The sequence below is a fragment of the Pseudoliparis swirei genome, chromosome 9 (assembly GCF_029220125.1).
Source record: "Pseudoliparis swirei isolate HS2019 ecotype Mariana Trench chromosome 9, NWPU_hadal_v1, whole genome shotgun sequence".
Lineage (NCBI taxonomy): Eukaryota > Metazoa > Chordata > Actinopteri > Perciformes > Liparidae > Pseudoliparis > Pseudoliparis swirei.
In genome coordinates this window covers 6,953,430-6,965,251 of record NC_079396.1, presented here as the reverse complement: position 1 = coordinate 6,965,251, position 11,822 = coordinate 6,953,430, and the positions used below count along the sequence as shown (strand labels likewise).

Genomic DNA, 11,822 nt, shown 5'->3' with positions numbered 1-11,822 from the left:
AATGGAAATAGCTTTTTATAAGAATGTAAAACAGACTCATCCTTTAAGAATACTATGGCGCTGTAGCTAAAATAAAGGATGGAGGAACTCTGCCTCCATTAGGAAATGCCTTTACTAACCCTTGAGCTCTCCTCAGAGGATGCGTCAGCTGAGGGGGGGCACCAGGTTGCGTAACCCCGGGGGGAAATGAACGCCTCGTGATGGGGATAGTGGCCCATCCATCATGGTACCGGTTATCATTTGGAGCCCTACAGGGTGTCTCGGCAGCTTTGAATGAAGGGAACAGGAAGCCCCCTCCGTTATCGCGTCACCCCACTGACGGGAGGAGGCCGCCATAATGAATGTACGGGCCACGTGTTCTGTATTTAGCGGCGCGGCTTCATGCTCGCGAGCGCGGCACGGCGCCTCTTTATCTCCTGCTGCGCTGTTGCTATTTATCTTGCTGCCAGTGCTGACAATAGCGCCATTAGTCATCAGCAGCAATGGGAGGGCGGGCGTTGGCAGCACCTATTACACACAGGCAACAGACTAATACCGCTTCTCCTTGACGCACGCGGACAGACACGCGCACACGGAACAGGGGGCCAGAAGGTAAAATCACAGCTACACCACCACAATGGATTCAGGGCAGGTGATGGACTTGGCCATTGCAGAACATTCCACTTCTTTGCCTTAAAAAGCTCTTTAGTTGCTTTGGTAGTCTGCTTCGGGTCATTGTCCATCTGCACTGGGAAGCGGCGTCCAATGAGTTCTCAAGCATTTGGCTGAATATGAGCAGATAATATTGCCCGAAACACTTCAGAATTCATTCTACTGCTTCTGTCAGAAGTCACATGATCAATAAATACAAGGGAACCAGTTCCACTGGCAGCCATACAATGCCCACGCAGGATTCACTTGGATCAGGAGCAGTTCCTTCTCTTCTCCAGACTCTTCTCTTCCCATCATTCTGGTACAAGTTGGTCTTTGTCTCATCTGTCCATAGGTTGTTGTTCCACAACTGTACAGGCTCTTTTAGATGTTTTTTGGCCTATACGCCTATACCTACTGGAGAGTGTTCTGGATCTGGCAACTGTTGTGAAGGGTTTTTCTTCACCAGGGAAATAATTCTTCTGTCATCCACCACAGTTGTTCTCCGTGGTCGTCCAGGTCTTTTGCGTAGTGCGAAGAGCTTTTTAAGGCAAAGAAGTGGAATGTTCTGCAATGGCCAAGTCCATCACCTGACCTGAATCCAATGGAGCTGCATTTCACTAGCTGAAGACTGTTAGGTTGTAGTGGATTTTATGTACACTTGCACATGTAAATAAGGAAGTCTTATGTTTTAAATAATGCACATAGAAAGATAATTTACATAGTGGATATTAGGGAGGAATATTCCGATTAATGTATTAAGAAGCATAGACAAGTATGATCACTGTATTATATGTAACTGTAATGTTGATTTTATGAGGTTTATTGTTATCACAACTGTCGGATGTGGACAGTATGAATGAGATTGGTTTTATTGTGGTAGAGGTGCGTTTCCCTTGAGATCCTAGCTGGTTTCCTGTTTAGGCTCTTATTCTGAAGTCTAAAACCGGGGGTAGGGCTCTAAACCGGAAGCGGAAAGCAGCTGTTACCTCCCTTGGCGCTAAGCTCAGTCTCTTTTGAAATGCTGAGCAGGAGAGAGCACGCCATCGGGGTGGTGATTAAGAACAACACACAAACTGGGAGCTTTAAGCTCACTAAATGGAGACTGTAAGTACTAATCTTATTTGCGAGACATTAGATTGACTGTCTGATTCTTGGAGGTCGACAGAAACTTGAAAGCAACCAGAAATGACTGTCAAATAAATACTCTTAAATGCATCCCTAGTGTTGAGACTTCTTCCACAAAACACATCGCTCCATCCAGACTCTTTTGATCCCTTTTACTCTTTTAAGACCAAACTGAAGGAGAAATGCCCCAAGAAGCACCAAGAAGTGAAGACAGCGGCAGTGGAGGCCTGGTAGAGCGTCACCAGGGATGAAACCCAGCGTCTGGTGATGTCTTTGGGTTCCAGACTTCAGGCTGTCATTTGACTGCAAAGGATTTCCAACCAAGTATTAAAATTGATAATTATATTAATGATTATGTTAGTTTGTCCAATTACTTGTGATCCCTTAAAAAGGAGGTGCCACATGTAAAATGTGTTGTAATTCCTACACTGTTCACCTGATGTGGATGTAAAGACCATCAAATTAAAGCTTAAAGTCTGCTCTTAAAGTACATCTTGATTGTGTCATTCAAAATCCATTGTGGTGGTGTACAGAGCCAAAATGATGAACATTGTGTCAATGTTCAAATATGTATGGTCCTGACATATAATATATATATACATATATATATATATATATATGAATATACAAGGATTGCTCAGGAGGTTCTAAAGGAAATGTCCACATATGTTTTATATACAATTTATTTAATTTGATAAAGCCATACACTTAGTGTGAGACCGAACATTCTACAAGAAATGTACATTAGACCTTTTTTTTCTTCCTTTTTTTGTCAAACAGTGTTCTCATCTTTACAAAACATCAAATAAAATGTACTCATTGAAGAAAAGAAAAGAAACTGGTCACGCCTCTGTCCAGTAAAGCATCCTCCCAGTCCACAGGGACAGTCAGCGACACCAGGAGGCTGTAGCTTGTCTGATGGATAATAAAGCGGAGAAGTAAAGCCTCCCCCCCCCCCCCCCCCTTGAGGCAGTATGGGCAACCCATTTCAGTGTTTCACTAACAACATCTTCCTCTCACTCCTTATGGTCCACTCTCCAATTTGCACTGTCGTTTTGAGAAACCCCTGCTAAGATACATAAGAGGGAATCCCCTTTCTGAGCAGCTTATGAAGAGAACATCATTCATCACAGCACTTCACAGAGCTGCTGAGCTAATCAAAGATCTTTATTTTGACAGGACGTAACTAAACACATTAACTAACACACTGTCTTTGTGTATGGTTGGTTGAAAAAGTTCTTAAGAAAAGTACTTGACATGCTCTTTATTTCATATTATACAGTCATATATACATTATTATAGGCTTGTCGTAGAGAGGGTTGATTTTTTAATTTTTTGATTTTTTTACGATTGAGCATCGGAATAAGGGAACTAAAGCTGGGAAGAGCACTATACTCTTCCAAAAAAGTATCACATTGCACCAATGTCTTCCATCGCTGTCTTGACGCAAATTGAATCCAAATTTTAGATTTGGATTCTAAATCCCACCTGTTTAGGGATTTATTCATAAACCAGAAGGCGCTGTGGTGGTGGTGTGGGGGTGTGTGTGTATGGGGGGGGGGGGGGCGCCACTGTGTTTACTCCAACGCAAATTAATTGAGGCCATATCTGCCCTTGATGAGCGCTGCAGCGTCGGGACCTTGATGAGTTTCTGCTGAAGAAAGCATGTTTCACCCCCCCCCCCCACACACACACACACGCACACACATCCCCGCTCCGGGTAGTAAACAGAATAAATTGCTGATTTTCGTTTTTTGGGGGGAACCGTATTCGCGTCCATTACGCACGCACACACACAGATGCAGCGAAAGCTTGTGCTCGGCGTTAAAAGCTGTGGAATCGGATTTGGACAAGATCTCCAGGGAATATTACGGACTGGTTTGATTTCCTCCAGTGGCATCCTCAGAATAAAAATGACTTTTCTCGCAATGGGCACAGAGTATGGAATGAGAGAGTAAGGCAGGAAGAAGTATGAGGTGGTGTCATTTACAGTATCTAAAGTACAAGAGTGGAGCGCGAGTCTTTTATTTATAATGTGTGTGTGTGTCGGGGTTGAGTCCAGAAACAATGGCGCTGCTTAGATCTACCCCCCAGTGCTGAATGCCGTGCAGCCACTAGCCAGGCTTCACTGACAGTGAGCAGTCCAACCGCGCAGCGGGAAAAAGCTACAATCCTCAGCACAGTATACATAGCACTGTGCTCTCAACAAGCACTACTATACATATATTTATAGGGAAAAATAGCTTTAATCTTTTTTCTTTTCTTTATAAAGCTGTGGCACGCGTCGCGGTACGCAATCCGTGCGTGACCTTTCGCTCGGGCGCGAGGAGCCAGAGCGTCTAGGGCGCGCAGCTGGGCTCGTTGGTGCAGTCATTCGGGCCGTGGTTGCTGTCCGCGTCCCTCTTCCTCAGCTCCCGGCCCGCCGCCTTGTGCTGCTGGCCGCTGCCGCCGTGGCTGTGGTCGTGGTCGTGGTGGGCCGGCGTCGAGGGCCGCTTGCCATGCTCATGGTGGTGCCCGTGGCCGTGGGCGGGCTCTTTGGCGCCGCCGTGGGACTCGCCGGCGTCCCCGTGGACGAACGCCGCCCCTCCCTTGGTGTTGTCCAGGTCTTCGAAGTTGTCGTTGCCGTTAACGTTGACGATGTCGCCATCCTGCACCACCTGCAGGTAGGCCCGGATGCGGTGGTGGCGGGGGCCCGCGTCGTCGCTGAAGTCGATGACGTGGCACTCGTAGGTGCCCTCGTCCGACGGCTTGACCCGGGAGAGGCGGAGTTTGTGGGAGATGTTGCTTCCTACGACCTTCACCACCTGGGGAAAAAAATCAAACTTAATACAAGTCTGAGCAACTTTACTGACTTTTGCACAAGTGTCAATAACAGGATTTAAGTAATGAAACCGACAATATTTGTCACAAAGCAATCTAAAGTTATCTAATTTTAGCCACCACGAACTGCTGGTCATATCAGACCAAGTAAAGCTGTGGTGTCAAAACAATAAACCTGGCAAAACATAATTTATTTTATAAATTATAATAAATATAAATTATTTATTTGATCCATTACATTTCATTTGGAAGAGGGGGAATTACCTCATTCTTCTTTCAAAAGTTAATTTACTCTCTCTAAGCAAAAACCACGAAACGTTGCACCTGAAAGATGTAAATGACAGGGAGGTATTTTCAATGTTGCTGCAAAAATATCAAGGGAACAAAAATAATGACTTGGAAGTCAATGTCTTCCTGAAGCACACTTCCATTTTGATGATCAGGTCTATTTTTTCCCATGATGAACATCCCATAATGTAACGCTGCACGCAATAAACAAACATGACAGACGACGAGTGTTTGACGCAAATGTGCAATGAAGCACCAGGAGAACACCAGTGTTCATTGTAGCAGCAACTTCAGTGGAATTGCTGTGCAGCCAGTGTTTCAGTCACATTCCCAGTGTTCACGTGGACATATTGTTGGGCTGTTTGTGTCTGATAAAGTACGATATGTACAAAAGTAAAATTACTGAACAACGTAACAGTGTATTATCATGTAATAAAGGTCATAGTGTAGAAAGCATAACACAAATGCAATAAGATACAGCAGATTTACAAAGTCAAACGTATGCCATGAGTATGTCAATAAAATGTCATAGTATAGTGTCCCATACAAAATTATAATATAGTATGTTAAAAAAAACATGGGAAAACCATATTGAAATGATATATATTTATTTATGTTTAGATTTTGTTTGTATATAAAGCCTTTAAAAAGTCAAAAACAAGTCATAGTATAGTATGCCATACAAATGTCATCGTATATTATGCCATAACAATATAATACCATCGTACATCAAATAAAATGTCAGTATGTCTTAAAAAATATCATAATATAATGTCGTGAAAAATGTTACATCTTAGATTTTTTTTTTTAAATGCCATATGAAATGTCGTAAAAAAAAGTTACGTTTAAAAAATATATGTATATATATTTATAGTGTGCCCTAAAAATGTCAACGCATCTAAAGCCATGAAATGGCCAAACTGTCATCAATTACATAACATCTCATATTATGTTATATATTTTTTATGTATGTTATAAGTATGCCATTAAATGTCATACAATATGCAATATGCCCCGTGAAGGGTTGTTTGGGAGTTTTTCCTGATCCGATGTGAGGTTTTGGGACAGGTTGTAAAGCACTCTGAGGCAAATTTGTAATTTGTGAGAATGGGCTATAAAAAATGAACTGAATTGAATTGAAAGTTAATAGAAATGTCATAGTATGAAATGCCATAAAAAGGGCATAGCATAATATGCTGTGACGTTCCCCGGCCTTTCTTACTTGTACGTGTCTCTTTAATGCAACTGTTACCTGGAGGCACCTGGGCCTTTTTGGTGGCCGAGATGCATTATTATTTTGGTTCCCATCCATGCAACATCTATTTTATTATAGCCCTTTGAAAAAAGTCATAGTATGTTACAAATATTATAAATTATAGTATATAACTTTACAAAATATGAAATAGCTTAGCATAAAGACTGGAGGCGGGACCAAAGTGCTTTTGAGTTAGTTAGTTAGTTAGTTTGTTTGTTTTGTCCGTAAAAAAAGTTTTAGCAACAAAAGTGCTTTTCGAATCTAACTCTCGGAAAGAAAGCAAATAAGTGTGTTCCCCAAAAACATACTTTTCATCTGGTGGTATTATTGTTGTTGGTTCATATGAATTCAGTAAAAAATACAGACAGAAGGTTGACAACTGCCCATCATAAACTGTGTGCGTGTCTGGAGATGAGGTTTAGCATGTATGTAGACGGATACGTATACAGTGATAGGACTATACCAGATGTGATGGGGAAACCACCTCTGTAAAGGAGCCTGGATACACTACGGCTGCAGCTCCACCCAGCCAATCACTCTCACTCTCTCACACACACACACACACACACAACACACTAACACCACCCTGTGTATCGCCCGCCTCCCTCCCTCCCTGTGATGGCGGTGGATGCGCGTGTGGCGGCCACACCTGTCTGTGTGCGTCTATTTGGAAAGCTTAATGATGTTTTGCAGCACCAGTCATCAGTTTGTGTCCGCGTGCGTATGCTGGACTATCTGAATGTGGACATACATTCATTATACAGAGAAAGCTCATCATCATCTCCTAGCTGTACAGCCTGCAGTGTTCGAGCTTAACCCCACCAACCCAACAACACACACACACACACACACACAAATAGTAAGTCGCCAAAACCACAGCTGGTGCTTTCATAATAGCGAATCAGCATCAGTTGGCCTCTTGGGAGGAAGAACAGAGGCATCGTGGTTTTTTGTGTGTGTGTGTGTTTCTGCACTACACATCTTTGCATCTCATATATGTTCTTTTTAACTTATCCATCACTGCCCGTGTGAGAATGTATGATTAGCCCTTAGCAACAAACTGCAGTGGATCGCGAGAGATCCTGGCAAACTCAGCACTTTACTCAGCACTTGACTTTATTTCCCCCCTGTATATTTAGTATTTCGTATTAGTATTTAGCTTTTAGTATTTAGTTTTGTGTTTCATATTTATTTTCATTGCTGCTCTGATGTGCACCACTGCTGTGATTTTTGAAATGTCCCCACTGTGGGACGAATAAAGGTATATCATATCATATCATATCATATCATAGCATTTGTTGCTCATTTTCTTAATCGTAATGTCGGCAGGCCGATTTGGTGAGAGGAAATTGTCGGTGGGGAGGTGCAGTAATTCCGACATGTCGCTCACACGTCGCTGCTTGTTGTGGGGAAACTGCTCTCTTGGGTGAGGTAAAGCTTGGTTGGACACAAGAGGATATACAGGACTGTCTCAGAAAATTAGAATATTGTGATAAAGTTCTTTATTTTCTGTAATGCAATTAAAAAAACAAAAATGTCATGCATTCTGGATTCATTACAAATCAACTGAAATATTGCAAGCCTTTTATTCTTTTAATATTGCTGATTATGGCTTACAGCTTAAGAAAACTCTAAAATCCTATCTCATAAAATTTTAATATTTCCTCAGACCAAGTAAAAAAAAAGATTTATAACAGCTGAGTGTTTGTCAAGGCTCAGGAAACCCTTGCAGGTGTTTCGAGTTAATTAGACAATTCAAGTGATTTGTTTAATACCCTACTAGTATACTTTTTCATGATATTCTAATATTTAGAGATAGGATATTTGAGTTTTCTTAAGCTGTAAGCCATAATCAGCAATAAATCAGAATAAAAGGCTTGCAATATTTCAGTTGATTTGTAATGAATCCAGAATGCATGACATTTTTGTTTTTTGAATTGCATTACAGAAAATAAAGAACTTCATCACAATATTCAAATTTTCTGAGACAGTCCTGTATACATTATATATATGAATATACATCAAATATAAAAGGTTCTGCTGCATTCATAAAGGTGCGGGGGCGTTTATAAGAATCTAAAGATGATGCAATGCAGGCCGTGATCCTTCCCCCCTCTCTCTCTTGAGGACGACACGAGCACTGCCACCCACCAGCTCCGGTACCGCCTGCTCTCCGACTGACATTGTGATTCTACTGGAGCGAGTGGCTCGATGGAGCGATTACAGCACCAAGAAAATCGCTACAACATCTGGAACAAGACATTTTAAATGTACCCACCAGGGTTTTTGGGCCTCGTGTTATCATATAGTAGCATGACAAGCATTTTTTTACAACAATAGCAGGAGATATTGGTTAACTCACACTTATCTTTGTAGCATCTTTTGGCATCTCCTCTTCTGGAGCCACCTGGAAGAATATTACAATAATTCATTATTACAGTTATATTACAGTTATGTTGGGGTCAGAGACATATGATATAATATGAACGTGAGTGTTAAGCAATCGATAAATCCATATGAATCCATGCAGGTAACCTACCTCATTGGTTGTCCAGGGTTGTCTGCCCGTCCAGTCCAGATGGTTCCTGATGTACCACCACTGGATCTCCAGCGAGTACGAGGGCATCCCCGCCCCTCTGAAGGAGCACGCCATCTCCACGTCCTGACCTCTCTGAGCGGTCATGTCATGAGGCACCTCTGTGAACATGGCTGGACAACACAGAAGGGGGTCGGGGGGGACACGGTAAATACATGATGCCATTTAGATTTATTACAAATGAAATGGTCTGGTCTACTTTGCGTAGCCTTAAAATATATGGAAAATGTATGGATATGGAAATTACAAGATTCCGTTAATTTGGCTTGACTGAAACATTTCCTGTTCACAGACACCTGCACCAAAACATTTTTTTAAAAGACACTCCAGCAAACAAAGACTTGAATTTCATTTCATAGACACAGAAGACCAACAGCAACGCCTACAAAACCAGAGGTAACAAAGAGACAGCTGTTCAAAAAGAGTCTTGGGACAGGAAACCATGAAATGATGAAGTAATTCTAGCACGCTGAGCTTCATATTCACTAATCCATGACAAAGACTTTACTCAACCGCACCTTAATATAGACTGTAGCGATAACAAAACCCTTCATCTGTGATTTCCCGCCGATACCAAACCCGAACAGAGGAAAGTGTTATCTTCATCGTGCAGCTGGAGCTCAATCTAAACCCACGTTTGGAACCATTTGGCTCCCACCAAGCTGCACAATACCATAAAAACAAAACCCAACATATATATAGATATAATTAATCTCCTTTTCCTGCGAATAGTGAGTAGCATTTATAGATAGGGACTTGTTAGGGTTGTTAAATTCTACTTCTACATCTAAACACCAATTTTGAAGAGACAACAATGTTATTGAAGAACAAAGTTGTGAATATAGATCTTTTTACTGCTCTATTACTCTCTATGGTTTCCATAGAGAAGTTACAGCAGATATGAATAGAAATATGTTCACAAGCACAGGCATTTACCGTCAGATGGTAATCACATGGATACATTTACAACGAACCATAAACATGGTGCACAAATGTGTTGGCTGTCAATCAGTTGTGGAAGCGCCTCCTCTAACTGGGACATATGTGGACTGATAGTGGAACGGAGATCAACACTTGGACATAGGTCCAAGCTGAATGGTAAATGCTAGTTATCATTTTGGGGATACTTTAATTCTAATCATCTTACAGTACCACAGGTGTACTGACGTTCTTGAGCTCCGTCGAACCAAATCCTCCAATTTGCATTCCATTTTTCCTTTCTATGTATTTCTGCAATATCCTTTTCTAATCCGCCAACTCAAAGCACAGACCCAAGTGTAACCGTCAAGCTGAAGGTGAGCCTTTTTCAGGGGAGCTCAGGAGGTAATTATTTCAGACCAGAAGTCACCTTTCTAGGATACGACATGATGTAACTAGATTTTTTAAACCACACACAACAGTCTTCCTCTTCAGCATATGCTGTTTGCTCAAAGCAGCGTGTTCACAGCTCGCAACATTGAAACAATTAAACCTTTTTACGTGGCGTCGGTTTTTAAGCCTCGGTTCAACGCATGGCCAACCTACACCTTCTCACATCAGGCCCCTGCATTGGACATCCGGCCTCCTGTACATGAACTACTTGCCGTGTTGATGAATGTTACACGGTCACGGGGAAAACAATATGGTGTGGTGTCACAGATGAGGATTTGTATTCCAAACATCGATCAGCGTCTTGAGTCAAATTGGATGTCATCATGTCACTGAGGTGTATCTGGCATTCGGAGCCTTTTCCTGACAGAAGAGTGACACTTCAGAAGGATTGCGTGTGTTTTGTAATCTGTTCAAAAGAACGCCCGGAGTCCACGTTCAAAGGTTTGTCTGGCTTATTCGTTCAAAGAGAAGTCAAAGAGGAGTCAAAGAGGAGTCAAACCCGCACCGACTAAGAGCCGGTCGTGGATTAACATCGGCTGTTCGACCACCGGGGCTATGGATCCGTCTTGTATTACGAGAGCGGTGCGAGCCTCAAGTCGTACATCCTTCTTGTACATTGATCAAATCTGCTTGTATTTTTCATTTGTGAAACCCGAGGCGTACCGGGTATCGATTTGACATTACACAGTCGGAGCCAGTAAAAATGCCAACAGCCCCTCTCTTATTCAAAGCTCGGACATAAAAAATAATACAAAACTGCTGTGTAAGAGATAGAGCCTATTTTGCAATCATAATCGGCCTTTTCCCCAATTAGCTGTGAAGCCCAAAACGACCAAATGTTCACACAATCGTAAACCAGGAAACTGGGATAGTCATCGCTGGTCCATGATAATTTAAGAGAGATAAAGCTCACGGAACAATTTACAACATCCAGCCATTAAATCTGAATCGGATAACGCGGCATGCTTTTTCTGGGTCCTGTCTATTATTTTTCCGCATATATCCAATCCTTCAATACAGCTTTTAACTGTAAAAAATAATTATGAAGGAAAATAAAATAAAATCTCACAGATGACCACTCTAAATGTAATCACTATCTCCAGCTCTGCAGATCTATTCCATTAAACTCAGACGCGTGGCCTATCTCATGCCGCATCTCTTCGTAATGGTCATCTCTGAGCCCCACGCTCTCATTGTTGAGGTAATAAAAGGCTGCGATGAGTTGGGCCTCCTCGCCCTGAAGCATTATCATTATCTCCAAAGATAAACAGCGGCAGGCTCTCGGGGGCCGTTGCTCCAAATCGGTGCAAGAAAGTCAATGTACGCCGCCCACCCGCGTCAATTCGGTGGAGATGGACGGGGGAATGGAGACAGGAGAAATGGAGTGCTCACAAGAAGGAGGAAACTCCGGATGTGTTTGTGCGACGAGCGGGAGAATAAATCATCGCCAGAGATTGAATTAATGAGCGGGGTCCGTGTTTATGAGAGCGAGCCTCTGTGTGTTTGTGAAGGGCTAATATATCGTCACAATAAAGGGAGGAATTAATATGAGTGTACGTGTGACGGAGAGAGGGAGAGAGAGAGGAGAAGAAGAGGAGGAAGAAGGCGGACGACAATGTGCAAGGTAGCAGATAGCTGCGAGCGGGCTTCATTATTGTTTATTTCGTTGACAAATGGAATGCGGTAATTAAAGCCATCATGAAAAAGGGGAGTGGAAGATGTTCATTTGCGCCG

General features: G+C 42.4%; 1 protein-coding gene across 1 annotated transcript in view; it reads right to left on the bottom strand.

Moving 5' to 3' along the window:
* Nucleotides 1-2,708: 2,708 nt before the first annotated feature.
* LOC130200007 (V-set and transmembrane domain-containing protein 2-like protein) overlaps nt 2,709-11,822 on the bottom strand; it is a 44,242-nt gene continuing 35,128 nt past the window's right edge. Inside the window, exons 2-4 of the mRNA XM_056423946.1 lie at nt 8,661-8,830; nt 8,484-8,528; nt 2,709-4,562 (exon numbers count right to left, since the gene is read on the bottom strand). Coding sequence (XP_056279921.1) covers nt 4,098-4,562; nt 8,484-8,528; nt 8,661-8,830 — 680 coding nt within the window. The 3' untranslated portion in view covers nt 2,709-4,097. The remainder of the gene's footprint in view (nt 4,563-8,483; nt 8,529-8,660; nt 8,831-11,822) is intronic.